We start from the raw sequence: 17,021 nt of genomic DNA on the forward strand, positions 1-17,021 counted from the left end.
GACTTTCCTCTCATCGTTTATGGGTGAACTTACTAGACCATATAATGTCAATTTCACAACTATGTTATTTGATATGTACTCTCTTACCATCTTTGAGTTCTGCCAGCATAATACATAAGTTTAAAATGAGAACTTACAGAGATAACAGTGTATGTCTAATATTGACCTTTTATGGTTTTCCTGATTAACTATTTTCCCTGATTCTTCAGTTAAAATATGTAAACATGCTCTTCATTAAGATACAAAACCATCATATTTTCTTTCGAAAGCAATGCATTTTACAATGTGTACCTCAAAAGTAACCACGTGAAAATGATAAATGCCTACTCTAATAAGCAATCTAATTCATACTTAAGAACATCAAAATAGTTTCCTTTTTTAATGAGATCACAATTCCCAAGGACAAGAGTATAGTTATTAAAAAATATTAGACCCATAACTATTAAATGAAAAAATGTATTGGCCACAAGTCTCATTCTTCAACCATCTTTTCACTGATCCTACAACAGTTTTATCTGTCTAAGGAAATAGCTCCTGTTGTCAGTAAATATGGATAGCAAATAATTATTATGATATAATTACATTATTTCATCTTACAGCTGCCTTTTGAGGTCTTCCAGTTCCTTTTTTAGGAAGCGTCACACGCACAATTCACTCATTTACAACACCTATGTAATTCCCACACCTACATATAGTCAGTGCTCAGAAATGTTTGTTGTTGATGGTGACAGTAACTCATATGACGGACTTGGGGTATTTTCTGCTTACGATCAATAGCTAATTTAATAATGTTTTCCTTTGTCAATAATGTCTCTTGTTTTCTTACAACAAAGGGAAAAAACAGTTGATTGGTTTATTATTTTTGATATATGTTGAAGATTTTAAAATGATTCCCATTTAAACCTAATTTTATAATTTACTACCTCTTATACAGTTTAGTCAGTAAAAATTATCTAGTAGCTGGTAAAATGCCAAAGAATAATCTCATAACAATGATTGAAACAGAGTCTTAGACCATATGACGCTAGCATTACTTACCAACTTTCAAATGGAAACATCTAATTTAAACTTTTCTTTTTCTTGGTGGTGATTTTCATAGTAGATTTGCCAAGCAACCATTTTAATATGGTCTTTGAAACATATTTGATTTACACAACCATCGGTTTAAAAGAAATAAATGATGATAATATAACTATATTCTAACTCAATGATGTTTATAAAACAAAAATTAGCAGGTTGAAGTTCTTGTTGTTTTAAGTATTGTCATACTAAGTTACAAGATTCATAACCTCACTTTATTGGGTGCAAAATATGTTTCTTGATATTTTCATGATCTTGTTTCATAGTTATTGTTATTAAAGTTAACCTCACTGCATGAGCCTCCATAAAGCAATTTCCAGCAGTGATACTTTTAAACATTTCACATAAACAACAACAAAAAATGTTATTTGATTAATCTAAAAGGGTTTCTCGTTTATAATTAGGCAAATCAAATGCATCATCAGACAAGTTCACACGTAGATCATACATATACCACTACCTATTATTTAAAATAAAATCTATATAATATTTCAAGTGTATCACTTCCAATTTCTGCAGAAATTCAATGTTCTTGATTAGTTCAGTACTTTCTATGAATGTCTCCTTATTATGATAGCAAAGGAAAAAAAAGGTAAAGAACAGCTACTAATAAGTAGTATTCAGTTTTTAAATCATTCAGTCATTCCCAGAAAACTAGAGCATTGATGAAGTTTACTAGCACAAAATGAAAAAACTACCCAGAAAAGAAGTACTGAAAATGACTTTATTCTGCATCTTATATTTGGGCATTACCTTTCACCATATCGACAAACAGGCCACAAGGGTCTACTGAAGCTCACTGTTATTTTTATTCTTCAGGCTTCACTGATACTTTAGTGCTCTCCAAGAAAGACAAGAAAATCTTTACAACATACCTGATCATTTATCTGGCATGCAACGAGGTTGTGCTGATCATAACAGCCAGCGAACCTGATGTACTTGAGCCAGCTTCCTACATCTGGTTGACTAGCATCTATGCAGAACTTCACATTGCAAAACTCATCTAAGATCTAGAAGGAAGAAGACGAGAACAATCAATTTCCATTATCAGTTCATTCATTAGAATGGTTAATTGCTTGAAAATATTTTATTCAAATGTATGTTTCCTCCTTTGAATCCTTAAGAGAAAAAAAGTCAGACAGCATGCATATTAATAAAGAAGGAATAATAATAAGTTATCTTAGAAGTGGCAATGTACTGCCTTTAAAGGAACAAAGCAATTGTAAATTATTACAAAAAATGATTAGTTGGTTTTAAAAATGCTCGATTCCTTGTTATGAATGAATAAGTGCTATTGCCTTAATTTTATCCAATGTGATTTTTATGAAAAATAATATTGAACAGCATATATTAACATAATATTTCTAAACTATACAAGTCAATATTTTAGGTTCAGATAATCTTCCCTTGTAAGTGTATACTTTCACATTTTTTGCACTTTAAATTAGTGCAGTTTAAAAACTTTAATCCAAATATTGTCAAATTCCTTTTCAGTTTGCATTGCACTACCGTGAAACAAATCACACCCGTAATTGAAGAAGATAATAAGATTTGTCTCACTGATGCTTCCCACCAAACTAAAGAAAAACAAATGAAAATAAATAATTGGTAAACACTTGTGCAAAATATGTCAACCTAAAGTTTTAGGTAACACATGCCAATGCACATTTCAATTTTATGTTTCATAAGTAAAATACCAAAACTGGCTTGTGAACAAGTAAAAAATATGTAAGAATATTGACATAAATTGTCATCATTATATACGGTTGTGTATGTTAGTGTTGTTATTTTTCATGAGGTTTTATGTTTGGCCTATGCTAAATATTAATCACTACTCAGGATACCTATTAAACAAAAATTAAGATGGGAAGTGTCCATTTTTAAGGTCTTGTCTACCGAAAGGAGGCTATTCGGATTCAATAGTAGCAATAATGTTTTATACATCAATATTAAAAGCTGCATAGTTGTTGACCTGATGGTAAATAACTAGAAAGTCTGGTAATGTTAATGTCAATCAGTTAGCGCAAACTTGAGGAAGTTTCCTATCAAAGACTAAACAATATAGTCTAGAACATTAATTGATGAATTAAATAACCCCCTCCCCGCCCCCCCCCCCAGAACTCTGCTGTATCTATACCTATAAAAGTTAAAACTAAACACTCGGGTGCATAGACCAAAAGCAATTTTGCACAGAATTCAGGTAATCACCCAGTTGCAGATTCAAGTCATTAACTCACCACAAACTTCAAGAAGAAGCCCAGGACTCTGAGGGCTCTAGTCAAGAGGCATTATGCATAAGCCTTTGGCCATGAGGTAATTAAAGGGCAATAAGTAGTCCCACAATTTTAAAAAGAAAAATTGAAACATAAGATAGGAATAATAATTGACACACACCACACACACACACACACACACACACACACACACACAATCAAGTCTTTTTCAAGGAGGCCTCTTCGCACCACCACCAACAAAAAGTCTATGTTAAATACCCTCTCTAGTGAGAAGAACAGATTTTAACAATTTCTCATTTATAAAATTACAAACTTTAAGTTGTTTTCTTCAACTTTCAATGCTGAGCAGCTTAAATGGCAACTTGAGATTACCCCCCTCCTCACATGTCTGGAAACATAAATAACATCTGCAATACACACTTTAAAACAGTAAAAGGTTGGGATTGTTGTTTTATTTTTTAGTTTGTTTGATTTCTGGTTGATATTTGCTGTTTGTTTTCTTGACTAGCCCCCCTCCCCCCCAAAAAAGGTAGTTCTACTAACACACTAGAGAAATATTTAATGAAGGAAACAGGGTGAAGGCAGTGAAATGCAACACCAATTCCATTTCATATTTGCAGAAAGACGTGGGAAACTTATTAATTTCAAAGTCAAAAATCATTTATCCCCTTAGCTTTCTAGCATTCCCTTTTTGCGAGGGTAAGTACTGCATATGCACATAAAAATTCTAGGTGTAAGTTTACTCCGTGTTAACATTATTGCCATTGCCACTGTCAACAGTGAAATTAATTTAAAAACAGGTTCATTTCCAAAGAATGTCTTTTTACATACATGTAATATGATTATTCAAATATTTCACCAAAGTATTAACTTTCTTACTCTCCGTATTCTTGCCCCAAGACAAAAGCTTAACTTTCTCCAGAAACCTTTCCCCCCTGGGTGAATTATTCGCTTCTGATTTGCTAACACAACTGCATTTGTCTCCCAAATGTCTTAATCGTCTCGGAAATCTCGAATAAAATAAAGTAACAACACATCTTCTGTCATTTCATCGAACACACTCCTGTGTTTTTAAAAGCTGTCAAGTTCCAAAGATAGTTAAAAAAAAAAAATTCCCTTTAGGTGGACTTTAGAGAAAGGCCCTTTCAAAAATCCAACATCGAAAGGAAAAAAAAAAAAATCCCCACAATCTAGCCAAAGGGTCCGAATGTGACTTTCTCGCGAAGCAGCACACGATGTTGGACAGCAAAGCTGTTACTTGGCAAGGTGGAACTCGGCCGAAAGCGGCTCCAAAGTCGCGTGGCCGGTGCCAGGAATTCAGATTTTGGCAACCCCACCTTCTCAGTCCCTGATACCGACGGACAGACACACGGAGGGAGGGGAAGGAGGAGAAGAGCGCGAGGAAAGGAGGCCGACAGCCGGGAGAGAGACCCACCGAAGGCCGGACGACCCACCCCGGAGACGCGTCCAGACCACACCGTTGCACAGGAGGAACAAGGAAATCGCCAGTCCCGGCAACGTAGATAAGCACAGGGCTCCGCGAGACTGCGGGCAAGTAGGAAAAGAAGGCTGGGGGGCGGGGGGCGCCCCGGAGAAGGGGTGCCAAGGCAGGAAACTGTCCCAAGTAACAAACTGCACATCGCCAGGACTTCTTTTTTTAAAGTGAGTTCTCTTACCTTAAGATTTCTATGGCCTCAACTCAGCAATAAAAGGCAATCACAGAAGAATTAAAACAAACAAAATAAAATAATCAGCCGCCCCCAGGTTTCCTGCACGAAAATCCTTTCATACGATCCCGAGCCACATTTCGAGATGTTTTAAAAAAAAAAAGCCTCGCGTCTCGATTTCCGAATGGTCTCTGATAACTTTGTCCGTCTCTAGGATCTGCTCGCCAGGACCACGCGTTTCAGATTTATTGTCCGCCAACAGTGTATTTTTAAGACCAGAAATGAAGGCTCCTCTCGTCTGGGTGACCCGAGTTTGGTGTGTTTTGGCTTTTTTCCCCCTTCCTAAATGAGTTCCGAGCTATTCCTTCTGGTTCACATCACCTCCCTCTTTTCTCACTTTCTCTTGCTCTTATCAGCCCGATGTGTAATGAAAGTTATCTGAAACCCACTAAAACTTCTTCCACTTCTCTCTCCCAGTTCCAAGGTGGTGGTGGTGGTGCGGGGGGGGGGGGAGATACAAGCAGGAGGAGGAGAGTTTGAAAAGGTGGGGGGCCTGGGGAGGCGAGGGGAGCTCTAGCCCCCTTTCTGATCCTCCGCTGCGCCTTCCCCGGTCCTAGACCCTCACGGGATCGTCCCCTTTCGCAACTCGTAGCTCAGCCGCTGGGTTTCTATTTCATGAACTGTCTCTTTAAAGAGGATCTGCTCGGCCATCCAGAAAGAACCCGGGGCGAGGGAGAAAGGGAGCTATCTCCCGCCGCCCAGAGTGATCGGAAGCCAGACAGGCTCCTCTTTCAGTAAATTTTTAAAGTGACAGCAGCCTCCTCTGGCGAGAGAGGTCACAAAAAGGTCGCCAAGACTCAGTCCTATAGGGACAGACTGATTACGGATGCACCATCCCCCTTAAACATGTAGATTTCTCTGGGTAAACAACCAATGGGGAGATCTCGCCAGGCAGGATTTCTTTCCCCAGGGAAATATCCTCTGTTTCGGTGTCCTGAAAGCACAAGTGTGTGTGTGTGTGTGTGTGTGTGTGTGTGTGTGTGTGTGTGTGTGTGTGTGTGTGTGTGTGTGTGTGTGTGTGTTGGGGGATGGGAGTAATGGGGTGGAGAAGGGCTTTCGGGGTGTGAGGGTGTGTGCACGAGGCTGGGGGGTGAGGCGCTGGAGGGGGCGAGGAGGAGGTTTAGGGTGAAGAGACGCTGGCTCACGCTAACCATAATTACTTTAGAAATGCTCCGAAAACAGTAGCCTAAAAAGTTGAAAAGGACATTTCCAGTTTTCTGTTAAGTATTTATTATTATTATTGAAATTCGTACTTTGATTTTTCCCTCCATTATCATAGTTAGGTCAGCAGAAGAGCATGCTACTTTTTAAATCATATTTTTCTTAGAGGAAGGAATTTAAAAATCTGAAACATTATTTGCATATAACCTGCCCAAATAGCGTATTAGGGGCTTAGAGAGGTAGATGATTGTCTGGTGAGTTTTTGCTATATTCTCTGATACATTAACTAAAACATCATGTATGCCCCAAAGTGGAATTGATAACTCAGATTATTTTTTAACTTTTAACATCATTAAGTGTTGTTTTGGGGGAATCAGTACTATATGGTGATTAATAATTTTCTAATATATATGGTCAGCTTTTATCAACACATTCCAGAAACAACATTGGAATAAAGAATATAGGGAATGCGTGGCAAAATAAAAGTGTCTACGGATTTACTCCAGCCAAGCTTGGAAATTTTAGTAAAATCCATCGGTTAAATGGAAATAAACGCTTTTTATCACAAAACTCCATTCATAAAAACAAATGGACAAAATCCAACTTCTCAGCTCAACAATGGAAAGTTAAGCAAAGTAAGCGAATCAAGGGACACTTGAGGGGGAGGGGTGAAGAGAGACGGGATGGAAAGCGCGTCTATGTTAAACTTCATCTGCAAACGGAGACGGTACAAGTCCCTTTTTGTTTTCTCCAAGTGCAAATAGACGTGTAAATCTAGTAGATCTGTATTTCCCCAAAATGCTGATTTAAAAACAAAAATAGTAACAAAAGGGAGGGATGGGGGGGAAGAAAATGACAAGAGGTGGTGACTAATTCGTTTTGGTGGCCTGTTATCTGTGACATTGAACTGTTATTTCAGATAATGGCCATTGTTTGCGGGAAAATCGCACAGCAATGGTAGGTAGGACAGGAAAAATCCTTTGTAAATAACCTAAAACCCGGTCAGATATTCCCATAGAGTTCGGCGCTTGAGAACATTTAACAGCTCCGGGCTTGCTGCTGCCATTGATTTCCTGCCCTTCCTCAACTTGCCCATTGTAGGAGCTCCCCCGACCCTTTTTTTTTTTTTTTTAATTTAGCCATAAATTAGACCGGCTCGAGCTATGAGCTGTTCTATTTTCTTCCTGTCAGGATGAGGGATTTGTTTTATGATGCATTGTGTGTTAAATACAAGTAATCTGGGGAACCGATTGCTCCAGACAGTGCGGCCTGATCAGGGGGTCTGAGAGCTCAACGCCCCAATTCCCCGCCCTAGTCTCTGGCCCCCACCTCCTTGCCCTTTACAAAGCTGCTCTGAAAAGGAGGAAACGTCGGTGGATAAACAAAAGTTCGTATGGTATCAGTGGCAGGTCCTGGCTAAATTAGGAATCGTGGAAAGGGCCTCGGAGTTTTTTCCCTTATATTGGGTTCGGGTGGGGGAGGCGGGGCGACTTTCAAGGTCTGGGCACTTGCAGGTGCGTCAGGAGGCCGGTAGATGGCGTTGCGCCCCGAATTAAGTAGCGGCGCTGGCGGCTCCAGCCACCCAGGTGAACCCGCTGCCGCCCGCCGGGTGCCGGCAGCCGAGCTCTGCCCTCCGCCTCCCGCGCCATCCTGCGCCTTCCGGAGCCTCAAGACCGGATGGGTGCACCCTGCAGTCCAGACCCGCAGACACGGACCTGAGCTAAGGCTATTGCTACGCATGAAATTCTCTTCCTCAGATAGAGCCAAAAGAGTTAACACTTTCTTTCTAAGTCCTTGGAAGATTGATCTAGAGAGATAGGGGATTAGTTAGCCTTATCATTATTATTTTATTAATGTCATCATCCTCAGTCTGGTTCTCCACTGAATAACCTGTGAGAAAGACTAAAGGACCTCGGCAAACATCAGATCTCAGTATTTCTTCTCTCTCTCTCTCCTCTCCCTCTCGTTCCCCCACCCCCGCCCCCTCCCCTCTTTGACTCTACTGTGATAACTTCACGGACCTCGCTTTTTCCTGACGACGCAACTTGAAGTTTAAAAATGGGGTCCTGTAATCCCAGAGTAGCTAGAAGGGCCTTGATTCTCATGAAAGGAGCCTCTGGCTATTTCAATAATAACCCTTTAGGACAAGACCCTAACCTGCCTCCCCTGATCAAAAGTGACACGAAAGAGGAGCCGGAGGGCTGGAGGAAAAGGTTTTTGCAGTGGGGGGCTTGCTTTGCTCCCCGGTTAACTGGCTCAACATCAGGAGGTTTCTAAAACAATAAACAAATACAAGGAGACAAATACCACCACCAATTCCCTTTATTCCTTGGGATTTCTGGTGAAATCTGTTTACAGTAGTTCCCAGTTACAAATTAGTCTGCAAAAGCTGCTGTCTGCTCAGCAGTAATCAGTAACATGCGTGTTCTGCAGTGTTTAGCGCTGCCCTTGAAATGGGCTATTAAAAATAATGGTTTTACTATAATCTCAAACCAGCTTTAATTTGCAAACATGTATCAGCACAGATGATCTAAGTATTAAGGGAACGGAACAGGAGAACGTACAACAACAAATGTACAGTTTAAAAGCAGAACAAAGAGTGATTTGGTGGCAATGTTTTTTAAAAAGAATCACACTTTAAAAACATTTTTCCAGAAGGAATGATTGTTTTTTCTGCCCTGTTCTGTTAATTGTTGTTTACCAGGAAAAAGGCATTGGAAAATATGAGGTTTGAGTGTGACTTGATAGATTTTCTGGGAGCTGTAAAGATCCCCCTTTGGCTGATGGCAGGGCTGGGGTGGGAGAGGTTAATGTGTTTTCTTCCTGGTCTGAAAAGGGCATAAACCCTCCTCAGGCCCCTTCCTTCCTCCCCCATCTGCGTGGATTGCAGAATCTTTAAAGGGCTCAAAGATTTCCAATAAGGCCACTGGCTCTGCCTTCATTGTGTAACTGTTTATTTAAAATAAGTCAATATATTAGTTAAAGCAGTAAGAAGTTAGTACTCCAGTATTCAAGTGATTCCCACAAGACTGTAAGCTGATGCCTCTTTTAAGCCTTAAACTTCATGGTTGTCCCAGAAGTAAAAGTTCTGCTAATGGAGACCCTATGGGCACAGTACATTCCAGCACATCATTAAAGGAAAGAAAAGCAGTCCAGCCAAAGCCAGATGAAATGACTGCACTGTCCACTTTTAATAGGCTTCCTGTGGACAAACAACCCTGTAACACTCTACAGAGGACAATATTTAAAAACAAGACAACTCGCTGGCAGTTTTCAATACCATAAAGTTAATAAAGTATGTTCCCATTCACCCTGACATTATGTTTTTAGTTTATAGAGGAAGGCACTTTATAACCTCAGCCTAAGTAGAGTTCCCTTAATTCTGTAGATTTGGGTTTCTTGAGGACACTAAATATACACTGAGCTCCAAGCCTGACATTTTTGTTTTAACACTGTTTTGTTCTGGGGGGTGTTTTGGGTTTTTGGTGGGTTTTTTAAAATTTGTTTGTTTGTTTTGTTTTTTGTAGCTTTTCAAGAACATACAAGTGCATTTTTACATTGCTCAAGTTCAGTTTCATTCACAGAGATCCTGTTAAATCCTGTTGCCTACAGCTCACGTCAAGAAGCATGAAATAATCTGAGAAATTGACATTTGGCTGAATAACTGCTTACTAATTAAATTAGCTTCATGTATGGATATTGATGTGTGTTTAAAAAGAAAATCAATGCTTCCTTTTCCACATCAGAATCGGATTTTGTAAAATCTTACCTAACTTAACTGATACAAAGCTAAGAAAAAAATATAAGTACATCTTTAGGACTCAAGAGATTTCCCACTGATTCGCATATAAATATTTCTCCCAATACAGAAACTCCAATTTGTCTCTCCTCTTTCCTTCCCTCCAAATTCTTGACCACCTACAATTCCTTCTGTCAAATCTTTTTACTTAATAGGTAAGGCTTGTAATGAAGAATCACATTTAGGCAAGATAAACTAGATTGGGAAGCCACGGAATCAAAGGTAATATTTTGTTTAATTTTAATTTATATGTTTTAGTCAGGGGAGTATTCCACAAGCTTGGCTCCCTAAACTTAAAGATGAATCCTGTCATGTTGGGTAGGTAGACCCAGCAAAAAAAACGGTCACGCACAATAAGAGTTTACAAATAAAAAGTGCTCTGGGTGTCCGGTCACCAACGTACATTATTACCACTGCTCAGGAGAGATATTTCTGGTCTCTTTTGATGGACTTTGTCCTTTTTTTTTTTTTTAAACTCTATGGGGGTAGGGGAACTGTTAAAAAAAAAAGAAAGAAAGAAAAGAGGAAATTAAAGGTAAAAAAAAATGTAAATAAAAAATTTCCCTTGGTCTGGAAATGGGCCCGACTGAAAGCATGTTAATCTCCACCTCAGTAATTTGGTTCTCCAGGAGAAGACAGAAGCCCTGCTGCTGTGCCCTGCACTTCATAAATCACATCTTTATGTGGACAAGGTCAGGGCACCTAACAGCTCAGACATGGGCCTTCGCAGTGGCTCGAGGATTCAGGCATGTTTACTCTCCCGCCTGGCTCTCCGAGGAGTAGTCCAGCACGCTTCTAATTACTTTTGATTATTTTCATTTGCTGGGGTCAGTCTGGCTTGCCAGGACTGCTGGAGGGTTGATTTCCTACAAATCTTGATGTCTTTGTACGACAGCCTTGTGTGCGTTCGGAATTAGCACCCCGTTATCGTCCCTCCAGCATGGGATTCCTCCTAACAGATACTGTGATAGAAAAGTTTCCCTAGTGAATCATTACCTACTTCCATTTTTATTAATTAACTACGCGAACATAATCGCCTATCTGATCTTTTTTAAAAAATGCAGATGACTCTCTTAACAGATGAGTATTTTATAGCATATTTGCCCAGAATAAACGTGATCCTTTTTTTTTTTGCTTCGACTTTAAATATATTTAGTAATGATAGCAGCTCTTTGGAAACTAAGAGGAAATACTTTGTTGAGACAACAGCTCTAGTGAATAAATTATTATACTCAAAGATTTATTTCCGAAGCTCCAATTAAGGCTGCCATATTTAAAATATTTCTTGTTGGGCTATTTTGATGTATTTCAGTCCTAAGCCATTATGCTGAGTGGTTATTTTGTGGCTAAAACACAACAACAAAACAAACTTATACCAAGTTTAAATGAATACACTGTGATCAAATAAAAACTTTAATAAAATATGTCGTAGTAAAATTTGGTAGCGAAAAAGTCAAAATATCATTATTTTTCTCTTCCTTATCCCTCAAAAGTATAGATGTTTAATACAATGACGCATATGCCTTAAAAGATACATTCAAGAAAAAAGTGATGAGGAAATAAATATCCACAAAAGTGAGATAAATATTCATAAAAAAACACATAACACATCAACCTGGTCGTTCAGACAGTACGCATTTTCAGATCACTGAACAAAAATTACTATAATCTTTTTTATTTTATAAAAGATAACTTGGATCTCGATTATAAGTTGTCCCAAAAAGCCAAATCTCTCATTCTTCCTAACTTTAGATCAAAGAATTAAGGTCCTACATTAAGGCTTTAGGAATTAACCTCAACTGCTAGGAATTAATTTTTTATTATTTTATCAATTTAAATTAAGTCAATTTTTCAAGACAGCATTTAGCACATTATGTAATGAATCCACAGTCAGCTTCTTTCCTGAGGCTTTAGGAACACCATTTCAGACTGCTTTCAGACGTGTAATCTTGTGGAAGAAGTGAGTTGGAAGACCTTTCTCTGCTCCCATCTCTTCTCCTACCTGTTTGCCTTTGGGTAAGTCACTTAACCTTTGAGTCGCTTTCTATGAAAGTTTCACAATATCAGCCTAATAGGAGTGTTGGGAAAATAAATTGGGTAATATGAGTGTGAACTGCTCTGAGTTCATGGGAACAGGTCAAAACACCAAGTTTCACAGTTTTTGTGTTTGTGTAATGGGTTAGACTAGACTTACATACACACACAATGAGGAAGATAGTCTGGTTTGTACTTTAGGGAACAGCAAAGTATAAGTATTTTTCTATCCTCTTTCTTCCATTCCAGTGTCAGTTACCCTAATCCTTACCCTGACCTATGGAAGAGAAGAATTTTAAGAAAAATGTTTTTTTTCTCTCAAGCTGTGCTATCCCCGAAGATGTCCGTCTTCGCCTGGCTTGCAGCTGAGTTTGCTCTGTCCCACCCACTGTGTTCTCTGCCAATCAGTAAGTGGGAGAATTCTGAGACAGAGGTGAAATACCACTGAGATCCAAGAGCCCTAAAAACCGGGGTAGGAGGCCATGTACACACACACACACACACACACACACACACACACACACACACACACACATCCAGACTAGTTTTCGGTCAATATTCATTATCAAGGTCCAGAAATGTATTCTCTGCAACGTCCTCTGGTGGACTTTAAGTGTCAGTACGGTAGGAATTGGGTTTCTCTCATTTGCCTCTATTGCCCAGATCCTAACATAACGTCAGACATGGCATAGGTATTCAGTGGGGGTTTGTTGAAAAAAATGTATTGGGTCCTTCCTTGATTCTCATTCCTATGTAGTTTGGATGCTTAGCTTGGATGCTTGTTACCTCTAGTCTGAATTATCACAATGACTTCCTATTCTGACCATCACTCAGCCACCCACTAGTCTATGCTCAACACTGTTCATCTTCCCAAGCATCAGCTGTTGTTACTCACTCCCCTGGTCAAAATTCTTCAGTGGGTTCCAGTTGCCTAACAATTCAGTATAAACTCATTGTATTTTTTGAAAATGAAATGAGGTAATGTATGTAAATTACTTAGACTCATGCATGACACCTAGCATATGGTCAATGAGAAAATAGCTATTATTATTATTGGTATTGCTAATATAATTACAATTTTAATCATTATTGTTCCTCAGCCTATAATTTATTTTGCCTTCATTATCTTGGATGAAATCTTATCTACCCTTCAAAGCCACCTCTTTTTCTATGACCACTGGTCCCTAACTACCAGGTTTGACCTTTTCATCTTTTATCCCAAATCATCGCCTGGTTGATAGTCAGTTCTACCTTACGTTACATTTGTATCTGTAATGCTCTTCAGTATGCATTATTAAAATTGTCAGTGGTCCTTCTTAAAGGGTTGTTGTAAAATTCTTAAGGATGGAATCAAGTTTGATTCATATTCACATCTTGGATAGCATCTTTTCAGAATAGGCTAAACTACCTTTGAACTGCGCTGCAAGAATCAATTAATTATAGCCAACTGTATCAGGAATTGTTATATTTAATATCTAAGGAAACTGGACTATTTACCACTGTTCCCCCATGGGAATCAATCGATGCACTGGTAATTCTCTTTTAGGGAATCTAGAGATAGAAATTTCTACCACTGCTGCTTCCCAGGAGTAGCACTTTATTGCTCCCCCCATGCACCCATACTTGTGTTTCTATACCAACTATCTGAGTTGGCCCTTTACCTGGGTACCAACCCAGGACAATATCTGGGATGCCTCCCTTTTCCTTATCCCCAGTGAGCAGTCATTGGCTATTACATTGTTTCTTTAGGGCCCTCACCTTCCCACTGGCACTGGCCTGATGCAGGCCCTTGTCATTTTAGGCCTGAATCCTGTGGCATCTTTACACGAAAAATTAGTCTTCCTGAGTAACAAAGTTATGACAATGTTTTGCTTTACTTGAAAACAAAAGCTAAAGAAGAAAAACCACACTAATAAAAACCCTTATTGTTCCTAATTTGCTAGAAAATAAAGCTCCTAATTCAAAATGCAATCTTCTCTATAAGTGGATGTCAAATTTATCTTTCCAGGCCCATGGTCTGATTCTTCCCTCTAAACAAATCTAAGTTCTGGTTAACTAGGGAGATGAGTAGGAGCTCTTGGCCCTTTAACTGTGTTCACGCAGGCCCTTTGCTTTACTTATCTCTGATACTCAGAGCATTCAGGAGATGAAACAAAAGCTCAAGGAGGAGAAGTCAGAGTTCTATCTATCAAGCTCATACACAGCCCTCCAGGCTCCTTTCCTTGAAATTCTTACAGTGCTCATTATTAAAAACATTCACTTGTCAGTCATCATATTTAGGGTCAGTTGGGATATTTCTGTCATCTGCTGATCTACCTATAAGTTGTTTGATGGCAAGAAATGCACTTTACACCGGCATTTTCTCATCAGTGACTTGTTACCAAGTATTCTCTGAAAATGTGTTCCGTGGTCAAATGAGGTAAAGATAAGCTCCATCTTGGAGCTTCACAATAAACGTTAATGTGGTAAATGCTCTAAGGCTCTAGAAGTCTAAAGTCCTTCAGTGAAGAAACCTATTTTGGCTTGTTTAATAGAGCATCAATAAAGATAGCTAAACATGTATGAAAGCCCCTTTCCCCTTCCACTGAACACCTAAGGGGAACAATTTTTGGAAATAAAGCTTTTCATTATGTTGCATCTGTTTCAGCAAAGCTGATACTAGTAAAAACTGCTAAGTATTCCCTAAATATTTTTCTATTAATTGACCGTTTTCACTCTTAACCAAAAATGTTACTAAAAAATAGTGCTGGATAAAGAGAGACAAAACCAAGCCTCAGCTTTTCATTCAGCTTGAAAGCATTTGGAGGGTCTATCAAACTCACAAAGAAAGGAGGTTATCAGTAAACTCTCTCCAACTGATCCTTTGCCTGTGAACTGTTGTAATTTTACTTGAGCATCTGGTATGAGAACCTTCCAAAGAAATGTGTATAATTTCCTTTCAAAATCAACCCACACCTTCCTATCCTCTTCCATTATAAGCCCTTCTAAAGCATAGATTTTACCATGGGCATATTTACACACAATGTTTTATATTATTTAGGCTCTTCTTAATAAGATTTGGCATTATCTAGATATATATTTCCCCAGGAGAAAGAAAAGCAGTCATTTAATCTTAGTCTACCAAAGCCTGAATTAAACATTTAAGAATTAAACTGGCCTTTTCTCCAGTTTTTGATATTGGATTCCTGTGTTGTGCCTGCCAATGGCTGTCTAACTGCTAAACTAAGTGGACATTAAATCAGATGGCATACAAAATTACAGGAATTTGATCTTTATATAAACCACAAACCTTGATGAACTAACATTGTTCCAGATGAATTAACTATCATCCTGCGGAACAGAACATTTCGCAGGAGCAACCACACAGTCTCCTCTGTAAAGAGCACTAATGGCTGTGATTAATTTGTGATCTATTGAAAGTGCCCACTGCTAACTAAAGAAGCCTGTGCTAAACAAAGGGGCAGGGATGGTGAGGCAGTTCTGGCCCAGAATTACTGCCCTATTTCAACATTCTGATGGTGGATGCTAGTTATGATGTCCCAGTGGCAGAATTATCCAAGAAAATCAATATGCTAAGTTCTGACCAGTGATGTAGTGAGATATCACTCTTCCCTATATTGGAAATCCTAAAATTCCATTTTATTATGTCAATAACTATAACTAGACACATTAAAAATAAAAACTCTGTAGAGCCAGAAAAGTGTGAGGCTTATAATCCATTTAATGGGTGTCATATCTTTTGATACATATCAAGTAGTAAAATGTCCAAATATTCCAATAGTGGTTAAAGTACCCAATAAGATCTCAGTATCATGATGAAAACATGGACATGATTTCAGGTGTGGCTTTAAAAATATATTTCTGTTAATTTTGTTGAGTCAATCCTTCAACTTCAAATAAAATCCTAATATAGCCTGTCTATAAACTCCAGAATTAAGTACCGGTCAATTTCCAAGATGCAGATTCTCAAATGTATTTGTGTTTTGGTATGTAGTTCTTGACTGGAAAACAAATCTAGGCTTGCTAATGCAGTGCCTACAACTAGAAAGGAGAATGCCAGAAGGGACATAAATACTTAAAAAGAAAAGAAGAAACACACTTTGATTCACACATAATTTCTCTCCCCATGTGATCTGGACTATCAATTTACAAATAAACCATGGAAACCAGTCATGAGATGGAGAAAGTGAAAATTATAAGCCTAGGATGATAAGATCGAAATGGCTATAGATTTTAAATTTTAAACTCATGCTTTTGTGTAATATTACGTTGTATCTAATACAGTTTTATATTCTTCCCTCTTCCACTCTTCCAAGAGCTAGCAAAGTTCATACGTCCTCAAAAAAAAGAAGTTGGATGAATCAAATTTAAATGATTCACTAAGTCCTTTAGCATGTCCATTTGTATTAATTCTGTGGTTTTTGTTGTCACTGCAGAAATTATCATAATAAATGTTTATCATTTCCTATACATATCTCTTTGGTAACCAATGCTGGAATATTTCAAGAAAGTCATTAAAAGTCTTTATAAAATATATTTTGCTACATTTCAGTCTTGGAAAGCCCAGTGGTGTTGTAACATAACATATACACATTCAAGTTACTAATGTTCAACTATTGTGAACAGATAGAAAGAGGGAGATGGAGATGGAGAAGAGAGAGAGAAAGAGAGAACAAGAACGAGAATGAGAATGAATGATCCTTTATCCAGAAAAGAGCATCAGATGGAGAAAGAATCATCTGTTTCCTCAGTAGGAATCAGTGTTTAAATGCATTTTGTATTGAGTATCTTGTTGCATTGAGTGTGACTCTTAGGTTTAGAGATATGTATTTTTCACACCATGCAGCACCTGAATGCAAGAAACACCACTTTCTCCAATGCTCAACCAAAGCCAAGGTAATCTATGTCCATACTGGATGGTTTAAAGGCTGAGCAAGGGAAATTGTGATTACACTTGATTTTCAATTACTGGTTCACTGCAGAATC

At 38.4% G+C, this 17,021-nt stretch overlaps 1 protein-coding gene across 10 annotated transcripts in view; it reads right to left on the bottom strand.

Annotated features, from left to right (window-relative positions):
• Positions 1–17,021, bottom strand: part of MECOM (MDS1 and EVI1 complex locus) — a 566,851-nt gene that overhangs the window by 58,444 nt on the left and 491,386 nt on the right. For 8 of the 10 annotated variants that reach the window (XM_060149965.1, XM_060149959.1, XM_060149957.1 and 5 more), the window contains exon 3: positions 1,956–2,090. In XM_060149965.1, coding sequence (XP_060005948.1) covers positions 1,956–2,090 — 135 coding nt within the window. Of the gene's footprint in view, positions 1–1,955; positions 2,091–4,749; positions 4,823–4,990; positions 5,341–17,021 lie in introns of those variants that run through there. The other 2 variants (XM_060149961.1, XM_060149963.1) reach the window with 2 other exon arrangements.

This window comes from Lagenorhynchus albirostris, chromosome 5 (genome assembly GCF_949774975.1).
Source record: "Lagenorhynchus albirostris chromosome 5, mLagAlb1.1, whole genome shotgun sequence".
In the NCBI taxonomy this organism is placed as follows: Eukaryota; Metazoa; Chordata; class Mammalia; order Artiodactyla; family Delphinidae; genus Lagenorhynchus; species Lagenorhynchus albirostris.